The sequence below is a fragment of the Branchiostoma lanceolatum genome, chromosome 7 (genome assembly GCF_035083965.1).
Source record: "Branchiostoma lanceolatum isolate klBraLanc5 chromosome 7, klBraLanc5.hap2, whole genome shotgun sequence".
In the NCBI taxonomy this organism is placed as follows: domain Eukaryota; kingdom Metazoa; phylum Chordata; class Leptocardii; order Amphioxiformes; family Branchiostomatidae; genus Branchiostoma; species Branchiostoma lanceolatum.
Genome location: NC_089728.1, coordinates 12,451,802 through 12,475,405, shown reverse-complemented (window position 1 = coordinate 12,475,405; position 23,604 = coordinate 12,451,802). Strand labels below are relative to the sequence as shown.

Sequence of the window (23,604 nt, the reverse complement as noted above, 5' to 3'; positions counted from 1 at the left end):
AAAGAGACAATCTAAGAAAAGTTAAAAGTAATGTATTAGAAATCTTCGCGTGCTGTGTTATGGCGGCAACATTAAAGTTTCATTGCATGACTGAAATTGCAAAGAAATTGCCTCTAACTAATGGTGGTCTTTTTAATACGCAAACGCTATTGGATATCCATCGGTCACTACTAGTAAATAAAAGAGACCGAAATGTGAGGTAAAGAATTGTGTATCTTCAAATTGATCTTCTACCACTCATGACACGCCTTCCTATCCTCTAGAACCTTCAGTTGATAACCCCATACACGTATGCAACATACAGAGTGATGGTGTCCGCAGAATATGATAAATGTCCGGTTTCTACGACCACGATGCAATAAAGGGTATCAAAAAAACTACAGTGTATATGTATTCTTCCCTATTTGCAGTTTCCTTTACGTTGCTCGATGTTTGATCAGCAGTAGATGTAGATTTTTGACGTCACAAGGATCGACCATCTCGTCCCACCGGGGCAGGACTCTCCAGTCCACCTCGTTCCACTCCAGCCCGCACCGCTTGGCGGCCTGGTAGATCTCCCACTCGAAGTTGTGCGTCTTCTTCCGCGTCCGGTCCTTGTACGCCAGGACAAACACTGCAGAGGGCTGGACAACAGTTTCGGGGATTATTTCCATGCTGTTCTGTCTATTCATTTTCCAAATTATTTATTCATTTTTTTTAAATGGATACATTTAGATTGTCCCTTACAAGAGAACAGCATAGATAAGGACATGAAAGTTATGACGGAAATATTTATAGAACCACAAAGGTTGATGCCACGTGCAACAAGCCACAAATCTGACTCAGGCTAAGAGGGGGAAATGCTACTATCTGCACGAAAGCTTAAGCAGACCTGCACCTGCGCATTTATGCAACGTATGTTTGCAGTTGTTGGTGCACAACAAGATTTCATATTCTGACACTCTTTGATTGGATACTTTTGAAAAACAAGAATGCATTGTTGGGGCCAACAGATGAAAGTTAAAGTAAACCTTTGGAACATTTTTTTTCTTAAACGCCTTAAACACATCAGCATGGCGGACGCTAAATCACATGATCACGGGTTTGACTACCTTCTCCGAGAGCAGCTCCTTCGTCGTGTCTATGAGGAGCGGGATGTCGGGCCGGAAGTACGCCAGGTCAGCGCCGAGGATGACGTCAAACCTGCCGTGCCTCTCTCTGAAGGACGTGACGTCATCACCCCACTGGAGGTGAGCGCATTGGAACCGCTCTAGAGGACAGAAAGGGGAGTTGTGGGGAGAGAGGAGATCATCACTGAGCTGTATCTTTTTGCATGTCGGATCGACATCCTTTTCCCAAAAGAAAATGACATTATTACTATATTATATGTTTTTGCATAGCTTGGTCAGATTGTAAAATATTGATGTAATTTAATGTTTGAAACAAAAGATTGACATGTGGAAAATGTGTTGACGCCCTACACTACTAGTATTTGAATCGGTCATCGGATTGCCATCATCGTGACATTTGATCCGACCAAGGTGGTTTGATCATGATAAAACCTCCTTGATTCCTCGTGCATGAACTTACATTAGAGGAGCATGCGATGTCAGTAGATGTATGTGATGTGTTAAGTCCACCCTGAGGTACATATGTGCTGTATACACACAGCCTTTCAAACCCAAGACAAATAACTGTTGACGCAAATCGGCGATACTAATAACTCAAAGACATACGTTTTGCCCATGCAAACAGACCTCTCTCCTTCGGAAAGTTCTTGTCGATGTTCTTCCTCAGAAGTTTCAGCACGAGGTCCTTGTTGTCCGACATGACGACTTTTTCAGCCTTCCTGCAGATCTGCGCGGCGGCGAGGCCGGGCAGCCCGGGGCCCGCCCCCAGCTCCAACACCGACCCCGCAAAGTCGACCACATCCGGATGTTCTGCGAGATACAGTGTCAACACCTAGATGTACAAGGGAAAACATTTGTTACAGACTGAAAGTGATACATATGTTAAGAATAGCAGCATAATAATGGGACTAGTCTAATATACTTACTAAAACCATTGTAAAGATATCCCCGGAAGATAGACAGGAATCCAACAGGAAACGGGCATCTGAAATGAAATTCTCCCACTTCCATCATCATGCATGACCAGGCCCCATATCTACCTTCGTCGCTTGTCGTCAGCAGCTATTTTGTGACTCTCCTACACAACTAAATGGAATCATTATTACACAACGATTCTAGATCTGAAATCTCATCTCAACTTAATATCTACAACAACTTAGCATATGTATGTGCTAAGAACCTAACAGGGAAGATGTCTTTGATGTTTTTCCTGTACATCCCGTAAGTACAAGAACGCCTTTCACATGCAGAGGATTTTGGTGCACGCTTATCATGACGAAGGTCCTTCCGACAACTTTTGCCCCTACCCGACCACCCACACGACGATCTGTTGTCAAGTATCCAATTATGATAGTTTAGATGTTTCCAAGTCTTGTTCCAGTCAACCTACCCCCTGGTATCTAGCCTACCGAAGTAGACGACTACGCGTCTCTGGTAAGTCCAAACCGTTTCTGTCTGCGCTGTATGGTGTTAATCAGCTTTTTATCAGTCGATAAATCAACAAATTTATCATAGGATACCAGAAAAAAGGAAAATGAAACATGTATATTTCAGTTCTTTTCTCTTCATTAACTTTTAGCCTTCCCTCATTCATAGCCAAGTACCAATTGTGATGAGCCCGATGGAAAAGGTCAAGCACAATGACGTCATGGAAGACGTCATGGCCTCGTGACTGCCAGTCTCGGCCATTCGGCGCCACTGATCGCAATGACGACAAAAAAGCCATTTGGTTGGGTTTGATTGATTTTTCTTTGCAGACAGGAAAGTTGAAATGCAGTCCCAAAGACGCGTTCCGCCGCCTACCTGGGTAGGTTACGGCTGATAGATACCTTGGCGGCGGACCAAATCCTTTGTCCTGTCAGTATATGGTGGGCTGCGAAACGAGAGGTCGAGAACGATACAGAGGTTATCTCTCGAGCCACACGTCTGTTTGCCACGTGATTTTCCTGAACCATCCCAACCTTCAAGTGCTGAGGACCGAATCGAGCGCATCGCTCATTTTTCGTGGTCTAAAATAGGCCCATAGATCTTGGAGATCGGGGTGGCTGACAAAAGACAACATGAACAGACATGAATACATCATGACGTTCTTTTCAGGGTCATCCTCACTCATTCGGGTCCATACAGCACACTGTACTACCCTCACAATGCAGCCAGTCTCCAACAACTTTCAGCCAATCAGAGTTCCGCGAAATGCAAGGTGGATGTTCATTGGCTTGAAACTAGGTCGTACGAAGTAAGGACATTTTACAACCGCCAACTGATTGGCTGGCAACTAGGCCGCGCCAAATAAGGCAAGCTCATGAATATTCATATCCGCGACGACCAACAAGCGCGGGCGGGCTGACTTGTGGGTGGGTACGGCGTGTTGTACAGACCTTGATGGGTGAGGACATTCAGGGCATGTTGTGAAATTTACGGTTGACAGAGACCGACGTGGACAGCATGCGTGGATCAGGGACATCAGAGACCTGCACACATCTCTTGTTTACTACTTCATTCCCCATAGATTTTTCACTGAATTGACTCAAAGCAGGGCGAAGTCATTCCATGATCCTCGCTTGTGTGAATACATGTAACGTTACACACTGGACTTACACCGCACGATACACATGCCTAAATCTCATCAAATTGCTTGCTAGGATCAGGAGTTCCTTGTGCAGGATACTAATTCCGTTGCTGTGCATGTTCCTCATCAAAAGCACATACATGGTCAATGGTTCTAATGGGAAACGTTGCACATGTACTGCTCTGGTTGATGGATTTAACTCATCTAGCTTGACGGGTGGTTGAATATGGTAGTGCTATCTCCAGATGTTAGTCTCTAGCCTGATATATATATGCCTAGATATCATTAACTGCACTACGTCTATAAGCACAATGTCGTATCTACTATACTATACTATGTCATATTATGCTATGCCTACTGACTCTACATAACACATACACAGGATGTCGTGAAAAGCAGTCGTGGTAGGTCAAAGCTAGATTGTTTACTAACACCACACACGCACAGTGACTACTCTAATGACATAACGACATACCTACAAAACTACCCACAATAAATTAACGTAATTGTAGTATGATAGTGCTACGAAGATGGTGACATAAATAGTTAGATTAACAGGTCAGGTTATATCGTTGAAGGTCTACACATGTTCTATACATAAAGTGTATTCAAATAAACGGTTAAGTGAAAACAGCAGTGCTCTATGCTATATTTATCATGTGGTATATTCGTGAGATAAACAATTTCAACCAGACACTATGATGCACGTGTATCTCACGAAGCCTTGCACGGACGTACGGGTTATGTGGTATGGTATATCTGTTAACTGCAAGGATAGCGGACATTCATGACTTTGCAAATTACATAATTTACCCCCGTATGCTACAGTCCCAATTGCGCCGGCACCCGTCGGCAGTGTAGTCCCAGACAGGCCCCGAAGCCACAAATCATTTTTGTGTGTGTGTGTGGGGGGGGGGGGGTGTACCTCCCGGTGTTCGCACGATTAGCTCACGGTGTCTATTTGTTACCAGGTCCCGCGTTGATTTTAATTCCAGGCTAAAATGATTCGGGGTCCTGGCCGGGCCCAAAAATAGCCCGGCAGCCGCAGGGTGTCCCACGGGGCCGCGTAGGGGTCACCCCCCGAAAGTGCCCCAAACAGCCCGTCATCTACCCGGCGGGGCCTATTATTCCAATTGGGACTGAAGCATAAGGAGGAGGTCACGCAATGACCTCAGGCAATATAAATAACAGACACATATTATGCTCTTGTACCAGATGGTAACACCACGATAATAGATCATATAAGCCGGGCATCTCAATATTAGGCAATAATTTCAGGAGAATGCTTACAAAAGCTCTGCAAAGAAAGGCCATGGCCACCCAAACGTCGTACGTTTTTAGTCGAAGGATTTTCAGCAAGCCTATAACATAAAATTTCTTTCGTCACACATGACAGCTGAATGTTGTACGTCACATTCACCACTGTCTGCAAAGAATTCCCCAATGTGGTTCTAAGAATGTTGTACGACGTATGTGACGATTGCCAAATGACAAGCACGGCGATCTGCCACTGTTGATGGTATTATAATGTATCATAGATGAGCATGGTCACAGCTAACCTTCTTCGATGTTCAAATCATGGACAGCTTGAATCTTCAGATGAACATCTCGGGCAGCTATTTCTTCCACGGTGTACCTGTCAAAGAAACGGTGTGGTCTTCATCAAATAACACATGGACTGCTGTGGCTTGGTAGAAACGCAACTCCATGTACTATCTTTATTTAAGGAATGCTAAAACTGTAATGGTTACAAGTTGGTCCTGGCTCCATCCACCTATGACGAGCTATCCCGATAACGTTGTGAAAATGTGATCAACTATAGCTTAGGGGCGCATATGATGATGATGTGTGGTATTCTAAGATCAAATATGATTACAACATGTATATTCTTATCAAGTTAACTGCTTGACATTACAATTGAAGTAATCATCAAGAGAAGCATTTCCATGTGTTAGAGCATGGGTGCCAATAATTTACAACTACCAGAGGAAGAGAACAATTAGGCAAAAAGGGAAGCAGATGGGGTGAACATTGCTTTTGGGGTTAAAGATAAACTGAAAGTCAAACTGTGATTCATTGCCGCCATTTTGTGTATCCACTTGGGACTATAAATAAAATCCGCGCAACTTGATACCAGCCAGAAATCCCGGGCCTAAGCAGGGATAACCGCAGCAGTCGGCATAAAACATTCTCAAATAAATGACGACTTCATTATAGAAGTAAAGGGTTCACGAACACACATAGGTGTACCTCTGAAATGGAGGGTTTTCGGCTTGTACTGTCGGACAGGCTCCGTGATAGATGGCCATGGTGGGTGAGAATGTGTGAGGCTTGTGTATCTCCGAGGATGCCGAGAATTTTAACCACGAATTCCTTCGCCCAAAAGAGTGGGAAAGGGCAGTTGCCCCCCAGTGTCTTTCCAAATCAAGAAATTGCCTTCCATGTAGATATTGATCGAATTCGTGCCTTCTCGGAGTTTCTAAAGGCCCATGTTCATGAATAACATGATGTGCAGATGAGCACGAGTGGGGGACGTGCACAGACAACTCATCTTCGATGTCATGTGCAAAGTAGTGCTGAGTGCTCTTGCCTCGTACGCACAGCGTGATGCGACTATTGTTGTCAGGCAATACCCCAATTTCTCTAGCTCTAAGGCAACGAAATCCTATGCCGACATCAACCAAGCCTGAGGCCAAGATGGCGTATCTAAGTGTGATAACTGCAGTTGCTAATTACAGATGGCATGCACCGCGTTCTAAACTCACTCACTTCTACGCTACGCTACTTTTTCTGAGAGAGAAAAAGGGAAATGGCGTGGCCCTGAAGATAGCAACTTTATAGATGTTTTATAGCACAAAGGCCACGAGCGGTTCGTATTTCAGCTTTCACTGTTTAGTCTAAAAACAATCGACAATTATACTCTCACATTCACAGCACCCAGGATGAAACGTTGAACTTGTATTACCTTTGTAATCCAATCTTTCCAAGGTTGGAGGTCCAAGGGTCTTTCGTGTCGGGCTTCTTGCCATCTTTAGCCGTCATGGTTACCTGAAGGACGTTCTACAGACGAGTTGATGTGTCAGTGCAGTTTGCCCGTCACCAAAATGGCGAGTGAACAGAAGTGTGTAGAACACCTTCCCGTGTCAGCTCGGGCACCTGTCAGCCTTCAGAAGTAGTAGAGAAGAAGTAACGACGGAAGTGACATGTTCCGCACAGGATCTTAGATGTAACGGGGAAGTCGCTCCTTTTCGTTTTTGAAAATAAAGTTCTTTCAGAAAAAAAGCCTTCTGCACGTCTCGTTTGACCACTGGGCTTCCTCCGGCGTATATAGATAACCGCCAAGACTGTGAGGTCTGTTTTTATTTGAGGCTCGAATTTCAGGGATGTCAGCTATGCCGGTGGGTTAGATACAGCGGGTCGCGATCGGTGCCACGGCATATTGTAAACCCCATTGGTACTTCGATCTGTCCCCCGAGCCACTTGCCCAGTCAGATGCAGGTGTCGATACTAGTTGGAAATCCAGCTTCAGGGCCACAATATTGACGCTTGGAATCTGGTGCAAGTGTTCTGTACCCCTAATCTCCAAACAGTTCTATCGGCCAGTGACAGGGCGTAGTATCAAAAGGGCCAACAGGGCCGACGAGCATCCAACGACGGTGGCTCGTTTTGATCCGCCCTGTCACCGATAGATCTGCTCGGGGATATCATTACTGTACCCCGATGTGAATGGCGCTAGTAACGTTAGGGACTACAGTTTCACAGAGGGACGTTCCTTGCGGGCTGTCCGTGTCCCGTATTATAGGACAGTAAACACGGGGAGGGAACTTACTAGACATTCAGCTCAACTCAAGAAGTCTTCAACATTCCGGGTGATTCCAACATAACTGAGATTGGTTGATACTACCAACTGTGATCGTTTATTTTGTCATTACATATACTTCACCTCACTCCTATGCATCAAGTGGAAATATTTGTTTTTCCCCCTTACATGTATTTGTTTATCCCTTCCCAGCTTATTTCTTCAAGTTTCCTGCATTGGACCAAACACCTGCTCAGAGGAAAGGAAAGTGATCTCGAACCAGTTTAGCTCAAATGAACAGATGAGCTACTCTTCCACTGGTCGTGGCAGAGAAGACAGACGCTATATGTAGTATTCACAGGTTCATTGTACCGGGGAAATTCCCCTAGCTCTTTTCGACAAGTACAATGAACAGCGGACCACGGCTTAACGTCCCTTCCTAAGGACTGCGACCCTTTCCGGTAGCGTGCATGTCGGGTGAGCAACACAGTCGGGATCGAATCCGGGGCTTCTATAGTTCCAGAGGCAGGATCGCTAACCACTGGACTAAGCACGCTACCTAAGGAGTCGGGAGTCGCGCCTACATGCTGAGATCTGATGACGCGGTTTTCATCTGAAGTGCTTAGACCAATATGCTTTTTTCCTTGTTTTTGTGTGTTTTCATTAGACCGTTTTGTTTAGACTATTCGAAGATTTCATAGGGAAAGATCAGATAGAGCTCACTTGCCCCTGGGACAACATGGCATACACCCAGGCCCTGGGTGTATGCCATGTTTGGAATAGCCAACCTGCCTATTTGACCTTACTATTTTGTCTGATCTGTTTGTAAAAAGTTTGCCTACCAGCACTGTAGAGTCAAATAGATACTGCCTTATAAGGCATGCGGTTTAGGGGAAATCACCAATGGTTTCATAGAGAGGCGGTCATTTGGGCTGGATCTCAACATACATACTAGCGTCAGTAACGTTACATCTCCTTCACAAGGCTTTAATAAGAACACGAGACAAACAGGAACTAAATTACTCACACACACAGTTACACGTCTATCTCCTTATATATAAACTTGGATTGAATTCGCACTACGACCTCCGGGGTTAAAGTCCACAGATATCACAGGTTCTGATGTGACTTTATCAAGCTGGCCTACTGTGGAGAATACCACCCCAGATATGTACTCCTGAAGGTATCGCGGTGTGTTCAAATACCGCTGACGTCAGGCAGTCGATAAGGACTGTGATTAGAACATCTGTTGAGGTGACGACAAACGGGCCGCCACAGAGCTGTACGTGAGTCCGTCTGACTATCGTGGGTGCATTAGGGAGAAGAATTTTGCAGAAATGTCGGGAATAACTAGCCAGGAAAATTCGGCGACCAGTAAGGTCTCTATGAGACTCACAATGTGCAAAAACTCCCGTTGTTATAGATATAACTTCTGTACCACATAATAATTATGACAACAATAAAATATATCTAGAGGTTTCTAGTCACATAAGTGTGATAAAAAACAACTTGGTCAGAGAAAAAAAATTCCACGAAAAGAGTAACGTCCTCAATTACTTTTTCTTATTCTTGCACACAGAATAGTTTTATTTCTGAAATATAACTTTTTTCAAAGCCCTTTTTTTGTAGTGTGGTGAGCATATTTTACCAGGGAAAGGATGTTCAGTTGGCTCGTTATCTGCAACTGTCCCCAGAATATCCTCCAAGCAGATGTTAGCTCCAGCTTGTTTTGCTTATCATGCCATGTGGGTAGAGAGCGATGACTGGCTTGAACACGTCTGCTTACGCTTGGATATTTACCAGAAAAGCCTCCTCCGAAATAAGTACATCCCTCTCGCCACCTCCATTGCTTTTATTTGGGCCAAATTATCCCATCTCGTACGCAACTGTGAGTGTAGACGGATTTAAGTCTCATAATGATTTTTTTTCAGATGAAACATATGATGTGCGAATAAAATACAAATGTCTCGGCTAAGACTACTTTGATTTTGCCTCAATCAGTTATGAGTTACGCTAATTGATAGTCGGGGTATAACCTGCAAAGCCTTATAATTGGTCCGTCGTGGGTTATGACAAGAATAAAACACCACTTTATAGAAACTATCATCAGCGCACAAACGTCACTCCTTTATCAAATATAAGGAGTTTATGACCATAAAGGGAAAGGCTTCCGAAAATGAGACTGTTCGATGCTTTTGGACTGTACAAAAATGGAAACATGAACTTTTCAAATGAAATAGAAACAAAGAGAAAGTGTAGCTACACCATTAATGACTTATACAATTGATTTAATTATAGAATTAATTGATTTGTGATACATAGATAAAAGAAACTAAAGAAAACGAACTTAAGGCCACTGTTAACGTTATATCTACTTCTTGATATCAAATAGCCATTGCGTTTTCGCGTTGGATGGATTGTGACTAAGGCAGTCACAACTGCCGTTCATACTTGCTTCGTGCTGTTGTGGCCTCTACTAGGCTTTGAACTGTACAAAAAGTATGTCATTCCGTTTCATAAACAAAGGTCTCACGCTACGGCCATACATGTCGCAAGCACATGTCTAACGAGGAAAGATCCGGCCACATATTTCCGCCATACCATGACCATAAGAACACTTCTTCATCAATTATCTTTGACAGCTTCACAAGCCTTTTAGGAAACTGCTTCGCCTTTTTGAAAGGTGAACTGGGCCTAAAATTGGGAAAAGACCATAATGACAATCGTGATGAACAGGAAACGATAACATCGCGAAAGCTTCAAGACACAAACCACCAAATAGTCAGGTCTAGTTATTTTCATTCTGCGGCTTGCTTTGCATTCGGGTCTCGTATTTTCTGTTCCATCACGTATCAGTTGTTTGGATATGCCACGGCAGAGATTGATAAGCTGTAACCCCGGTGCTAAATGTGGGTGCCACAAGCCCTGTCAAACCGCTAGTCTGGCCTCTGGCATGTTATCACACCACCTGCTCACTCACTCTCAAGAACCGCAACAAAACGCTTGAAAAGTCAAGGGTTGCCTGCCATGAATCTGCTGCGTCGTAATACCCTTTTGTCTGCAATGGTTCTAGCCGTTGCAGTTCGTTTACTGTATCGTTCATATTGCTTTCGAAGCCGTTGGGACTGGCTGACAACCTTTTTTAGCCACACTCTTTACATGAAGCGTTTCCCGCCAATTCTGTTTCAAACGATTGTGACGGACACAAAAATTTGTTGGAAAAATTTTAGACCAATGAGAAACCCGGCAAGGGCACTGAAAATCCCGATTGGTCCAAAGAAGGGGGAGTGTCCCTGACGACAACTTCTCCTTTCTAGGAAGTTATTCTGGCCCTGTATCTAGTACTGACGTGTTAGCATTGAGCAAACAGTGGACACAAAAATAACCTACAGGCATCCCCAGTGGAAGCAAGCTGTTAAGTTTCAAAAAGTCGTAAATACGCGTGGAAAGGAAGCTGTCAAAACGCTCCCTGGTTTTGATATCATTGCCTTATAGAGAATATTGGATTACCCTTGGAGGCGCTTTTGGATTTCTAACCTTCTGTGTTTGGAGGTGAACTTGTGGACAGATCCGCTGTCTGGGAGCAGAACTGCTGCGTAACATGACATCTACGCTGTCCAAGGAGGGAGAAGAACTTCCTGATGTCCAGTTCAACCATTTAAGTACGAGGACAGGGACACTAGGTCTTCAAAAGTGAGTAAACAGCCAGTAAAGATGTCTCACGGTTATAATGTTAGCTTTCCTTACGTTGCCGTGTAGAATCTTAAAATCTTGGTCTCCTTGGGGCATGGTTGTTTTGAGAGGAAATGGCCTTCCTTTGCCATTGAGGCTTGTGGTATCTGTGGATTCTCTTATCTGTAGTGAGGAATTCAGATTAGAAAAGTCGTGACGCACACGCGCGGCTCTTGCCGTTCTATTGGGACTGACAAAAGGATTGCCGGATTGTGGTTACCCCTCGTTTGAAGTGGCACATGTCTGAACCCAGTGGCCGCCGGGACTGGTGATAACAGCAATGGAAAGTTTAGTAGGTTCCCCTTCAATCTACCGTATCAAGTTCAGAAACAGTCGGATCGCATTTGTCAGCGCGTTCATATGAAAGTGACTATTAAAGTAACAGAAGGGGGAATGATTAAGTCTTGAGCAGGACCACATGTTCCTAACGAGCACCAAATTCACCCCCGATTATTAGTCTTAGAATTAGCCTCATTCATATGTCTTAAGGTTGTCACATTTGTATATGATTCTAAAACATAAAAACAAACAGGCATTAGTGTGTACGTCATTTATGTAATGAGCCAACTGATACAATAATAGGTATAAACAAAGTACCAATCAGTTAAGCCAAATGGCGTCCTGTCGCCGTATTTAGCATAGTTGTTTGATTGGTACACGATTCTATCTCATGAAATTATCTAAAATATCAAAATATGAGAAAAGAAACTCCATCAGCCCTAACCCTGCACAACCTCAGCTAGATAGCAAATACAAATTTACAAATACAAACGCCTTTCTTAGATTGTGCTTATTTCATGTGCTACTATTGTTCTAATGACGGCTATATCTATAGATATTTATCGATCAGACATCAGATTTCATATCGTATGACAGCGCAGATGACCTTGAGATGTCGGTTTAAGTTGATCTCATTACCGTGGCGTGAAGGGGTGTTGGGTTTCTGGTGGTTCCGCGTCATTAGCGCAGCATTAGGTACATGTAATTAGGCGTTTAAGACTGATTAGACGTTTGAGACTAATTAGCTGTAAACACTGGGCACATACGGGAAATGCCACTTGTAACACCGGTCAGTTTAGAAAGATGCCGGTCGATTCTGATAGATTTAAAAAAATACTGGGAATCGATATCTGGCAACTTGATGCGGAATGTTCAATTCCGTGGTTTCACTATGCAGTGTTCCATATTATATCTGGTGTATCAGTTGTGGTATAAATCATGCCATCATAATCTATGTAACTTATAAAAGTTATCATCATTGATAAAATCAAAATGCGGTTATTGTTTTTATTTCATAATCTCTCCAAATCTCCCGACATTAATTTTCCCGATTAAAAGTGGTCGGTGATTTATATCTCCCGGACAAAAATAACGGTGTCAAGTATGATCTCATTTACAGCATACTCGCTATGTCGTCATGACCTCCGACCCGACCGGACGCTCTTAAGCACCTTGTTACAGGCCGATAGAAAACTACGTACACTGTTCAACGTCTAAAACTAAATCAAACTTAACTACAAGAGACATAAGGCAGGTAATATAATCCATCCAGCTCTTGAGAGGCAGATAACTGGAATCGGTATGATATATATATATGATTCTTCATGAGAATTAAAGTGTTCAAGAATTTCCAAACAACATGCACTGAAAATGTAGCAAACTTTCTCAGCATATCAGATCATATCATCCTGATGTAGTATACGGTGTGTGGGAGGTCCGGATTTAACTTCAGGGTGCAAATGATAATCGTGTGGTGCATCAACTTTTGTGGGTAGTCCAAACATACGACCCAACTCGTTTCACACGTGTTTGGGCAGTATTTTGTACGACTTTTTGTAATGGTGACGTAGAGAGAAAACATTGAGTCCCGCTAGAAAGACCCACAAACTGATGATGCCGCAAGACATGTGTGAAACCAGCAAACCTACTTTGATACTAGATCATACTAAGTTCCAATGTCGATCATTCGGGTAACAGCTGTACTTCCCTATGACCAGGCAACAAAATCCGAAACAGATACATATATATGCTTTTCAATCAAAATCAGACGGTGACCTTAGTTTACCTTGTTCAAGGGGTGGCAGTAGTTCCCCTAACCACCCACATACACACCCACACCCCTAAGTACTGCTCGTTGATTTTCGTTGAAAGAATGTTGGCCTGACATTCTAGTGGTCTCCGATGACAGTGCAGCCGAGCCGCCCGGGCGACCATGTCCACCTCCGAGCGATTCCTGGTCATCGTCCCGGCGTCGGGCCCGGCTAAACCCCGCTTCCCTCGGTAACTATGCCGCTGATGACAAGATAACACTGCATGATGTTCACCTTGGCACCCGGCCAGCCATGCAGGCCTTGTTGGTCCTCTGGCAGTGTACCAGTTTGTGGTGTGACATAGAGTTACACAATTCAAGTGAACACTGTGTTCTATTTTCGATCGACATGGCATGATATCCGGCCTTGTAGTCTGTGAAGTCAAAACAAGTTCAGGGGCAAAACGTGCCTACATTGGCACTGTGTCATAATCGTGTTGTATTTGTATTTTTTTTATCTTTCTCTGATATGAAGTTCACTAGTGAAATGCTCATAGCCTGGAGGGCTGTCTGATTGCAACTAGCAATCCGGTGTTTACTAAGTACTAGAGAGGAGTAGTCCTGGACATGATGACAATAGACTAGTAAGTAGAGAACCAGGTGTCGAAATCAACTTCTAAAACATCTACTGTATTGTAGTTATGGTCATCAGCTGGTTTACAGGTGGAGCTCTTCGTTAGATTCCTGTTAAAGCCTCACCACGGCATGTTTCTCGACTAAATATTTGTTGTCACCCGTCTAATCATCTATGACCACATCTCAAATATCCTTCCCGCAAAGACGATCACATGTCATGCAAACAAAATGGAGGGACGTCTGAAAGGCCGTCAGTCAACATACAACGTGTGTAATTTTTTTTATATTGTGCACATTACAAGAATGTTGTTTTACGCTTCATTAAGCGACCATGGTCTCCATGATTACAGGATAAGGGGTTCGTCCTTCTGTTGATGCAATTAGGTTTATTGAACCCCATTGGTTGATGCTAATCTTGTGTTTTGTACTCAGCCGATAAGCCTATTGGGGCTTTGAGTCACAATAGAGTCCTTCGTTCATAAATTTGCAATCACGGGTTATTATCTACGTTACATATTTCCAACAGGCTGCTGCAAATCTCCAGGAAGATGGGAAGAGTTCTTTGGTTGATACATGTATTATCAATTTTCTCCTAGGTGTTTCTGATAACATTTCTTCAAATACAGTAGAAAGACACCGAGAACATCTACTGCTTATCTAAGTCTAAGTTGTTTGTTTTATCTGTAAACAGAGGGAAAACGTTGTCAACTTGAAACGTCCATGTGTACATGTGTAGCGCAAGGAATGCTGGGAATGGGATATTACTGCATGCTGGAAAGAAACATTACTTTGTCTTTACAAGACGCATGCAACATGAGATTGACCAAGTTCGACCGTGGCTAGTTCATGCTACTCCCCAAAGAAATTATGACTTCAGCTGTATTCGGCTTGTTTTAGTCGTATTTCCGACATCTTCCTTGAGATTATAACGTACTACACATTACTGAATTGTAGGCGCCCTCTGGTGTGAAAGCTCCGCCCCGCCCATCGTCAACATAAACAAAAGCTTGCATCGAGTTGACAGTAGAACCAGCGACCCCACAGAGTCATGTACTGTCTGTTTCCCCCTCTCCTCTACCGTCGCACGGCTACCGACGTGGAGTCACAGCTTCTACAGAGCGTGGCGAGTGACCGGTTTCAGTGTCAAGTTCATCCTTCTCCACACAGGTACACACTAGAGGAGGTGAAGATCAAAGATGTGGTGCTGAGACTGGTGGCAGTTCATCAGATGGAGATGCGGGAAGGTAAGCCTTCTGTGTTCTTCTCATCTGTAGTATCTGTTATACTTATAGTACAATTTGGACTGACGCAAACAGTGGGGAGGGCAAGCATCTCGGCATGCAGGTAACGTTACAGTTCATGTACTTGTACACTGCTTTACTGTGACTTTGAAACTATTGTAGTTGTTCTATTCTACTTTTCATGTCTCCCTTAACCTACATAGCATGGGAATTGACTTGTTCTTAAGTTGTACATACTCACAATTGGTTCTTTTATCAGGGTATAAGCAATGTAGCAAAATGGCGGGTAAGTCAAACCCAAGCTCTGTCCTAATTTGCATAATAATAATGACTGCCCTGACTGTGACCCCGCTCAAACTCACAAAAATTAATCGGATTAACCATCGAATGTTCACATGTTTATGTAGCATAGGCAGAGGCAATGAATCTACCGAATTCACACAAATTATGGAAACCAGCTCTAGAAAGCCTTAAAGTATTAGTTGGGCTGTGTTCAAATCAGCCGAACCAATTGATGAATAAATGAATAAATAAAGGAAAGTTCATCTGTTTTGGTAGAAGTCATTTGGACCTCTCATTTTTTTATCACATTTCAAGTGTCTATCTACAGCCAAAAGATGATCAGTACACGTTAGTGTGTTGAAGGCTCTACTTCATGTACAATCGACTCGTCAAACCAATGGCATATTTTGCATCATATCAGCAAATGAACAATGTCTGCTAAAGACAGCAATACTAGTATCACTGTCTATCACTGCCCCCAGTATACGAGGGCAACCGCGTAGCTGTCAGTATGTACATGTAGTCCGCACTATGAAAAGTGCTAGCTTTCCTCCACGCTATTTTCGTTGTTTACTAAGCTCCAACAGTTCGGTGGTAAAGTGAGCGTGATAATCTGTTCCATACTTCCTGCTGAACTGGTTGGGATCACAATAGATGTTGTCATTGCAAATTTGCCCAGTCGCACCCGTGAATAAGACCTAACGGGTCATGAATATATCCTACCTTCATAGTAGGCTATGCAGATATAGCCTGGAGTCCAGCCTTATTAGCTTTCCGTTCGCTACCCAAGCTCCGCTCCTCGCGAGTAATGCAGATGCCGTTGTTGTATGTCATGTGCACATGTGAACTTTGAAAAAAAAACTCTTGTCAGTATGTGAAAAGGCAAACGAAATTGACACTGCATTTTCCCCAGCACTGGTTCACACCAGGACCACTGGGTTCACACTAAAGTTGCACCACGGCACAAAGTTGACAGATTGGATTTGTGATACGCAAACAAGATCAGCGCTAATGCTGTTTCTTATAAACAGACAACTACCCTCTTTAACAACTCATTCGTGATAGAATTAACAAATTACTAGTAAATGGTCTCTATTGTATATTCCTGTCCAAATAAGCCTAATTAGCAGTATATAATTATGTTAATTACAATGAAATAAACGAGGAACCTATCTGTATCAATAGCATACTAAAAATGTGAATAAAGCAAGTCTTGGGAAATATATGTTTATCCACCTGGAGAATGCCTAGTACTTCAACTAGAGATATGTAGACGATTTACAGGAGGGAAAAATCATTAGGACTGCAATTATGTTGTAATCACCAGCCTCCCGCTTACTTAGATCTTATCTTACCTACTGGGGCCAATTAGGGCCACGGAACAGTCGTTTCGGGGTTAGCGTCAACTCGCGCAATGATTCTGTTCAGTTTGAAAAAAAAAGGAAATCTCACTTCCTGAGCTACAGAGCAATGAAAGTCGTACAATAAAAGTTGTATAATGATAACAAATGGCCACAAGTCGTGGAGTCTCTGTGAACGGTATTACCTTATTTGCAAGTTGCAACAATTTATTTTTCAGAATCTAAACATATAGTTTAGTACCCCCCAAGCGACCCCCCCCCCCATATGCCCCGTTTTTTTTTTTTTTGCCCGCTCTCCCCACGGAGAGTAATAGTTTAGGCCATTTATTTATTATTCGGCGCAGTCAGTTTGAGATGTCAATGGTTCGGGGGTTCATCCATAAAACCATGGACCTTGCGGGGGTTCCATGTGCAACAGTGGTTTTGAATACACATTTATCATGTATGTGTATCACTGCGTCTGCATTTTACATATTATGTATGCATATAGACGGTTCTTTGATCCCCAGGAGGTTATAACCTCCTTGCTTTGATCTTGGAGGTACGAATGTATTCAAAGGCTTCTTTCCTGTGTTCTTGTTAAAGGCATCCAGAGCACTTCATGAGGCTTGAAACTTGAATAAAAAACTCTAATTTCTAGCTATTCCTACACATAGTAAGTTTCAATTACACTATACCATTACATATCGACATTGAAGGAGCAAAGATACGATGTCGCTGTGTGGTGAGAACTGATATAAAATCCAAGCCCTAATAGACTGATCCTGACTGTCCATCACAATTAGCGGTTCGACCAATGAGAGAGTGACTGCATGTCCGTCAAATATTTGCATTTTTATGTTTTAGTTTTGCATTTCTACGTTTTGACGGAGGTGGGCGGGGCTATGCTATCAGCCTATTTACACTAGGCGCATTAAACTAAAAGATCACCATGTAGCTTATTTTTGTGCCGCTTTTGATAAGAAATCCGCATTAAAATAACCTCCTTGATAAAGCACAACGCAATGTCCGACCTTATGTGATACATGTCCTCTTGTAGAGTGCTGTGGCAGGAAATTCACACTGCCGATCTTTTTCTTGTTGTAGATAGATATAACTTCTCCGAGACACAAAATCCATGGTATTCGAACCATCTTTGTCTTATCATAACTTAATGTAGCGTATCGCGTAAGGGTTAATGTTTAAACATGGACTATGTACAAATCTGCAACACAGCTGTGTCCCAAGCAGATGTTGACTTCGGCCTGCTTGCTTTACATGTGGATTTGTAGCGTTTTAGGGGTTTCTCTGACATAGGTTCGGGTCTTGAAGATTGTTTCATCCCCGATTAAAGATGAAACGAATCAACCCTAGTCCCCTTGTAAAGTTGCATTCTCTAGTCCTCCCGTGTCTTCTAGATTTATTGTATCCCCGTCGCTCTTGCCAAAATGAGACTGTTACGATGTTGTGAAATTCTTCCTTATAGTGCGACTTGCTGCAGACGGGCTGCCGTTTCAGTTTGGTGCCGAATTCTTTCCGTCACCCAAAAAGAGAGGAATCCTTGCTGTTTGTGTGACATCGCATTCCTCCCCTACTCTAAGTGTGGAGTCACCAAATCAGGAAGTAACAAACTTAAGGATAAGCCTCTAAAAGCTTCGGCCTTGTTCGGTTAAAGATGGCTTCTATATTTATCAAAGCTAAGCACTGTAAAAGTCAAACGTAATGTGCTTGAGAGCTCTCCTATATTAAGAGCTTTTCTCCTAACCTCAATTAAATGTCAGTGGATTTGAGTATTTTGATCAGGTGTTGCTTGTATGAATAAATTAATGGATGGATGGATGGATGGATGGATGGATGGATGGATGGGTGGATGGATGGTTGGATGGGTGGGTGGATTGAAGAATCAACTGGAGGGCCCTGTCGGCCTTGACCGTTCTTCACGGGAACACAACGAATGCATGGATCGATAGGTGGATGGGTGAATAAGTAAATAATAGTGAATAACGAATGAATGAATGCATTCCATTGTTTTGCTTCATATGATTTATCAACAGTCAACACGTAATTCTTTCACTGTTTCTCCCAGCTCACCTTGTGCTGACGGGACAGCGGATATGGCCGGCCGCTAAGGTAGGGGAATATGTCAGAAATTTGAAGTTCGTAGATGTAGGCTAGCACATGTAAAGATAAAAATCAGCACATTCAAGTGGAAAGTTCGTGGGAGCGTACTTGCTTCAGTTCTAGTCATAGGGACAAAAGCATTAAAATTTAATCTACAAGCTTTAAAAACTGTTTGCACTATTGCCAGGTCCTGGGGCTGTACCTTGTGGAAAACCCTGACATCGTGCAGTCGGCGGGGTCCGTGCTGGAGCTCGGGGCGGGCCCAGGGCTGCCCGGACTGGTGGCGGCCAAACTCGCGCCCCAGCCCGAGCGGGTCGTCCTCACAGACAACAAGGACCTGGTGCTCGACCTGCTGGAGAAAAACATCGTCAAGAACTTCAACGACGATCCGATGGCAGGTGAGCAGATATCGACTCTATTTCAAAGGTACACACACAGATTTATATCGTTTTCTTCAGCCACCTTCAAGAGTACTGACCCATCACGTGACCAGACGGAACCATGTCGTCAGTGGTGAGTGAAAAGTGCACCGATCTCAAGTGATTTTTCTGTGTTAAAAATTACACTAGAAATGATGATCTAAGAAAACTAATCTGTAATATTGTGTCATTCTAGACAAACCACGATGCAGCCATCTGGAGTGGGGGAAGGGCGTGGCCGACTTCCGGGACCAACATGGTGGGTTTGACGTCATCCTGGCCTCTGACGTCATCTACCACCGGCCGGACATTCCGCTTCTTCTTCAAACGGCCAGAGATCTACTGAACGACAAGGTAAACTCCAAGCTCGCTCGTCGTACTGTCTGTGACCTAAGGACCTAAGGAACATCTTGAAATCTTGACCCTTTTGTTTGTCCCTATGTAATTGACCGATCCCATAGCCCGGCCCCCTCGTTAAAATTGCAAAACAGAGACAGAAAAATGCAAATTACTTGAAGAACATGTGGCCACTTTTTCACAGGTCAAACCGCTAATTGCCATGCTATCATTGGTTCAGCTGGTTATTGTGATGAACAGTTAGGGTCGGTCTATTCACGAAACGATCTTGTCAACGATACCCTCATTGTAATCCTACAAAACGTCTCTGCACGTGAAATCACAGCCTCCATGCAGGTTGGCTGTACCTGACAGATCAGACCGAATCCACATTTGCATGATGTCATAACGTGACTGTAATTGAATTACATGTATTAACTTACCTAATTCTAGGTTTAACCAACCAGCATGGCGGACGATAGTTACGTCATAGTCACGTGTGTGAAAGCGATGACGCTTCAGTCATGTATTCATACGTGCGTTACCAATATACATAGTCACGTGTGGTAGACACAAGTGTGACGTGTCGTAATAGGTTGGACCTCGCGTATTTCATGTCACAGTCACACGTCACGTATCTAGCTCCCGTAATTTTGACACAGATATATTGCCATGCACGTTACTAACGTTTCTGTTCGTCCCCAGCCGACCTCGGTGCTGCTGCTGAGCTATAACGACCGCGCCAAGATCTTCCAGCAGACGGTGAAGGAAACCGCCGCGGAGTGCGGGCTCGAGTGGACGGACATTCCATTCCGGGAGCTCCTGCCGGACTTCTCTCAGATCGTACATCCGGACGAAGTGCGACATTTACACCTCATGGTGTTCATGAAGGGGGCAAGCTAGTCAATACAGTTCTGGGCTCTTTAAAAAAAGATATCCTTAAAATCGTCTCCAGACCTCAAAAACGTCGTTTTACATACGCAATACACGCATATTTCCCTAAGACATTTTGTTGACACGTGATCTCTGAATATGTAAATAACTTTGGACCAGAGATTTGTGGTGAAGTCTTTTTTTACTTGTGTGTCATGCCTGTAAACGTATTTTATTGTTTTTTTTAGATAGAGCGTTTAATCATCAACCTTTATGTAACTCTTATTTTTAATCCTCTGCCATTCTAATGTTGATGCTTTGTATGTTACAAGGGCTACGAAATACTAGTAAAGTGAGCTACAATTCTTTTGTATTCAATAAAATCCACAAGGAGCCGTATAAACAAGTGTCCTTCTTATGTGCCATTGTACTTCTGCAATTCATTGCAATCATCAACATTTCGTTAAGTTGGACGTTTATTTGGCAATTGAAGACTTTTCTTCAATCAATAAATCGATCACCCAATCAATTACAATCAAATAAATCAATTGATTAAAATCAAGCACTTTTATCAAAACAGGATGGCCCTGTCGGCCATAGTCGCTCAAACCTGGAATTAGAATCGCCCAAATTTGAAGTTGATACCGTAAAATGTAAACAAGTCTCTATTCAAAACAAACTGTAATTTACAATCGGAATCCCCATCATTAGAGATCTTAATCTTGTCCATTCCTCTTTAGGGTGTATCTAGAACAAGTTGATCGTGTGATCAGCACCAAGGACAGGGAGGTTGTGGTGTTGCAGCGTCGGAATCGATGTTGTGTTGTGTCTTATTTGCAGACTCAAATTCCGTGAGAAAATTGTGTATTTCATACTTAGATGTAACCACACTTTCATCATCCTGTCCATCCTCTTCGAATAGCAAGTTTAACTGCCCGTCCTCCCACGAATTCGAATTATCTTCCTGTAGATTGGTGTCCGGTTCACTGCAACAACCACAAACGTTAGCATCGTTGTTCGGGGGTAGTACAGTAGCGTCCTCTTGTGCTTCAGATGAGTAGTGCAGGAAGCGTTGGGTTCTCGGCTGTGGATGAGCAACATTGTGTTTCGGGAAGTACCCGACAACACGAGGGGCGAGTTGAACAGGTCTGAACTGTGCTCCGATGTAGGTGTCCAACCAAGCCTGCCCTTTTGTAATATCGCTTACCTGGATACGGTATGGGTAGTAACATACTGTTGAAATGTTGTACTTTTATATGATGGCTGGATATTACTATAGAAATAAAACATTTGAGCTTTCAATTCGCGATCATGAGAGTGTGTGGGCACGGGCGCTCGTGAAATCAGGAAAAAACTATATGGGAACGTCTTTTTTTTACATGTTTCACTGTCCTTGGCCATTGCAGTAGCAAAACTGTTGAACAAGACAAAAGTTTGCTGAAACAGTAGCAAAACTGTTGAACAAGAAAAGGTTTACAGAAACCAAGGAGGTTCAATAACCTCCTTGCTGAAACAAATTGAACTATGTAGCTTGCTTCGCTACAACGTACTTCTCTGTCCAGCTGTCTTTGGTCCAACCAGGCCTTGCCGACTAACCTACTCGCCAGACTAAAACACGCGCTCCCCAAGGCTTTTACTGGGGAGACTTTCATGCCTTTGGGCACCGATAACGTAGCGCCGTCCATTCGTGGAGCAAGTGAGAAAGCTCCAGTCTTCGTCTTTTGAGCGACGGAAACACCGGACATTTGGCCAGAACACGTTGTTTCAGATGGAGCTGTAACTGCCAAGCACGAGGCTGCTATTTTTGCTGAAATCTCAAGAGGTCGTTCGTGGACCAGTCTTCTCTTCTTTTGTATTTGATCCTTCAACATATAGCAAAAATGCCACCGTCGCGTAAGAAGGCTTGAAAATGTCGTTACAGGCAGAAGGATTGAAACTAACAGAGAGAACAAACATGCTGTATCCACGGAAAACGTCACAGATAGCGTTCTGGAACGTCACAGGTTGTTCGGTCGTGGTTGTTTCGTAACGTGGCAACCGGTTTATTGTCCTCAGTCCCAGTCCTAACGTTGTGACCAGTTTAAAACGTTTTAAACGTCGTACTCTGCATTCTAAAGTAGGCTATTCCCCCACGTAACTTGCTAGATGTCCCTTCGCCTAACTCAATGATCCAGCACACGTCATTATCCCGAAGTTACCAAGCATTTTCACCTAACTAATCCACTTTCTACCAAGACCGTGCAACAGCGACCCCTACTTGTAACTCCAGGCTTTACGCACTGCAGACGCGACGAGCTTCGGGTGAAAACTGTGACCTGGTGTTTGCAGACTAAAGGATCTGAATGTTAATCTCGAGCTGCTCTTTCACACCAATGGTTAGCTTGGGTTTTCTCATCCTTACTTTTGATTTTTATGCAAGTGCGGTTTATTCCATTTTCCATTAAAGACAACGTTTTTCAGAAATCATGTATTCAAAGATCTTCAAACCATCTGGGGGAACATGTTTAATCTTATCTTGTTTTGCATAACTTTTACAAAGCTGTTTGAGTTTAAGGCTAGTTAGGTTTTATATTTACCTATTTCTCTCCAAATCCAGAGAGACAAATGTTACTAAATGCTTGGTGAAATTCAGTGACAGAATGACATTTTAAATGTCATTCTGTCACTGAATTTCACCAAGCATTTAGATTTTTTGAGGCAGATGCAAGAAAAACACTACTGGTGGAACGAACTGCCAGAAGAGGTTGTCAACGCCCCTTCAGTGAACGCCCCTTCAGTGAACGCTTTCAAAGCCAGGTTTGACCGCCTAATGGAAAGCCATCCTGTAAAATACAACTTCAGAGCCCTGGACCACCCACACAAACCGACAGTGTCAGTCGGCTAAAGAAGTGTTACAAGGGAGCGGTCTAAACTGGATGTGATGCATCCTACCTGACTGAAGACTCTACTCTACTCTACTACTTAGTAACATGCCAAACTCTGAGCTAAAGGCAGTAAAGTAAACTGAATTTCACCAAGCATTTAGATTTTTTGAGGCAGATGCAAGAAAAACACTACTTAGTAACATGCCAAACTCTGAGCTAAAGGCAGTAAAGTAAACTGTCCCAGAAACTAGTTC

The 23,604-nt window shown here is 43.3% G+C and overlaps 2 protein-coding genes and 1 long non-coding RNA gene across 6 annotated transcripts; 1 reads left to right on the top strand and 2 right to left on the bottom strand.

Annotated features, from left to right (window-relative positions):
• Nucleotides 1-12: 12 nt before the first annotated feature.
• Nucleotides 13-7,376, bottom strand: LOC136439385 (protein N-lysine methyltransferase METTL21A-like). 2 transcript variants are annotated; one of them, XM_066434795.1, is made up of 6 exons: nt 6,644-7,376; nt 5,238-5,314; nt 2,939-2,982; nt 1,737-1,941; nt 1,092-1,249; nt 13-623 (listed from the first exon to the last, which is right to left on the bottom strand). In XM_066434795.1, exons 1-6 carry the CDS (start codon nt 6,718-6,720, stop codon nt 417-419), a joined length of 768 nt encoding a protein of 255 aa, XP_066290892.1. In that variant the 5' UTR covers nt 6,721-7,376; the 3' UTR covers nt 13-416. The 2 variants fall into 2 exon arrangements, with proteins under 2 accessions (XP_066290892.1, XP_066290893.1); XM_066434796.1 differs by lacking the exon at nt 6,644-7,376 and adding an exon at nt 5,929-6,111.
• Nucleotides 7,377-10,846: 3,470 nt separating this feature from the next.
• LOC136439381 (protein N-lysine methyltransferase METTL21A-like) lies at nt 10,847-20,892 on the top strand. Of its 3 annotated transcripts, none has more exons than XM_066434791.1 (6): nt 10,847-11,170; nt 15,042-15,118; nt 18,824-18,867; nt 19,046-19,256; nt 19,474-19,631; nt 20,319-20,892. In XM_066434791.1, the coding sequence occupies exons 1-6, from the start codon at nt 11,079-11,081 to the stop codon at nt 20,514-20,516; spliced, it is 780 nt and encodes a 259-aa protein (XP_066290888.1). In that variant the 5' UTR covers nt 10,847-11,078; the 3' UTR covers nt 20,517-20,892. The 3 variants fall into 3 exon arrangements, with proteins under 3 accessions (XP_066290888.1, XP_066290889.1, XP_066290887.1); XM_066434792.1 differs by lacking the exon at nt 10,847-11,170 and adding an exon at nt 13,407-13,489; XM_066434790.1 differs by lacking the exon at nt 10,847-11,170 and having other exon boundaries at nt 14,676-15,118.
• LOC136439383 (uncharacterized) lies at nt 18,763-19,128 on the bottom strand. The gene is made up of 2 exons (XR_010756518.1): nt 19,061-19,128; nt 18,763-18,862 (listed from the first exon to the last, which is right to left on the bottom strand). It is a non-coding gene; the product is annotated as an uncharacterized lncRNA (long non-coding RNA).
• Nucleotides 20,893-23,604: the final 2,712 nt, after the last annotated feature.

Bases quoted from the DNA above. Each gene is read 5' to 3' on its own strand.
- LOC136439385 (XM_066434795.1), bottom strand. From the start codon at position 6,720: ATGACGGCTAAAGATGGCAAGAAGCCCGACACGAAAGACCCTTGGACC. The intron at 2,983-5,237 runs GTTAGCTGTGAC...CTCGTTTCGCAG, and splicing joins TGATTTGAACATCGAAGAAG to CCCACCATATACTGACAGGA. The intron at 1,942-2,938 runs GTATCTATCAGC...TTGTACATCTAG, and splicing joins GGATTTGGTCCGCCGCCAAG to GTGTTGACACTGTATCTCGC.
- LOC136439381 (XM_066434790.1), top strand. From the start codon at position 14,923: ATGTACTGTCTGTTTCCCCCTCTCCTCTACCGTCGCACGGCTACCGAC. The intron at 18,868-19,045 runs GTAGGGGAATAT...CACTATTGCCAG, and splicing joins GGATATGGCCGGCCGCTAAG to GTCCTGGGGCTGTACCTTGT. The intron at 19,632-20,318 runs GTAAACTCCAAG...GTTCGTCCCCAG, and splicing joins GAGATCTACTGAACGACAAG to CCGACCTCGGTGCTGCTGCT.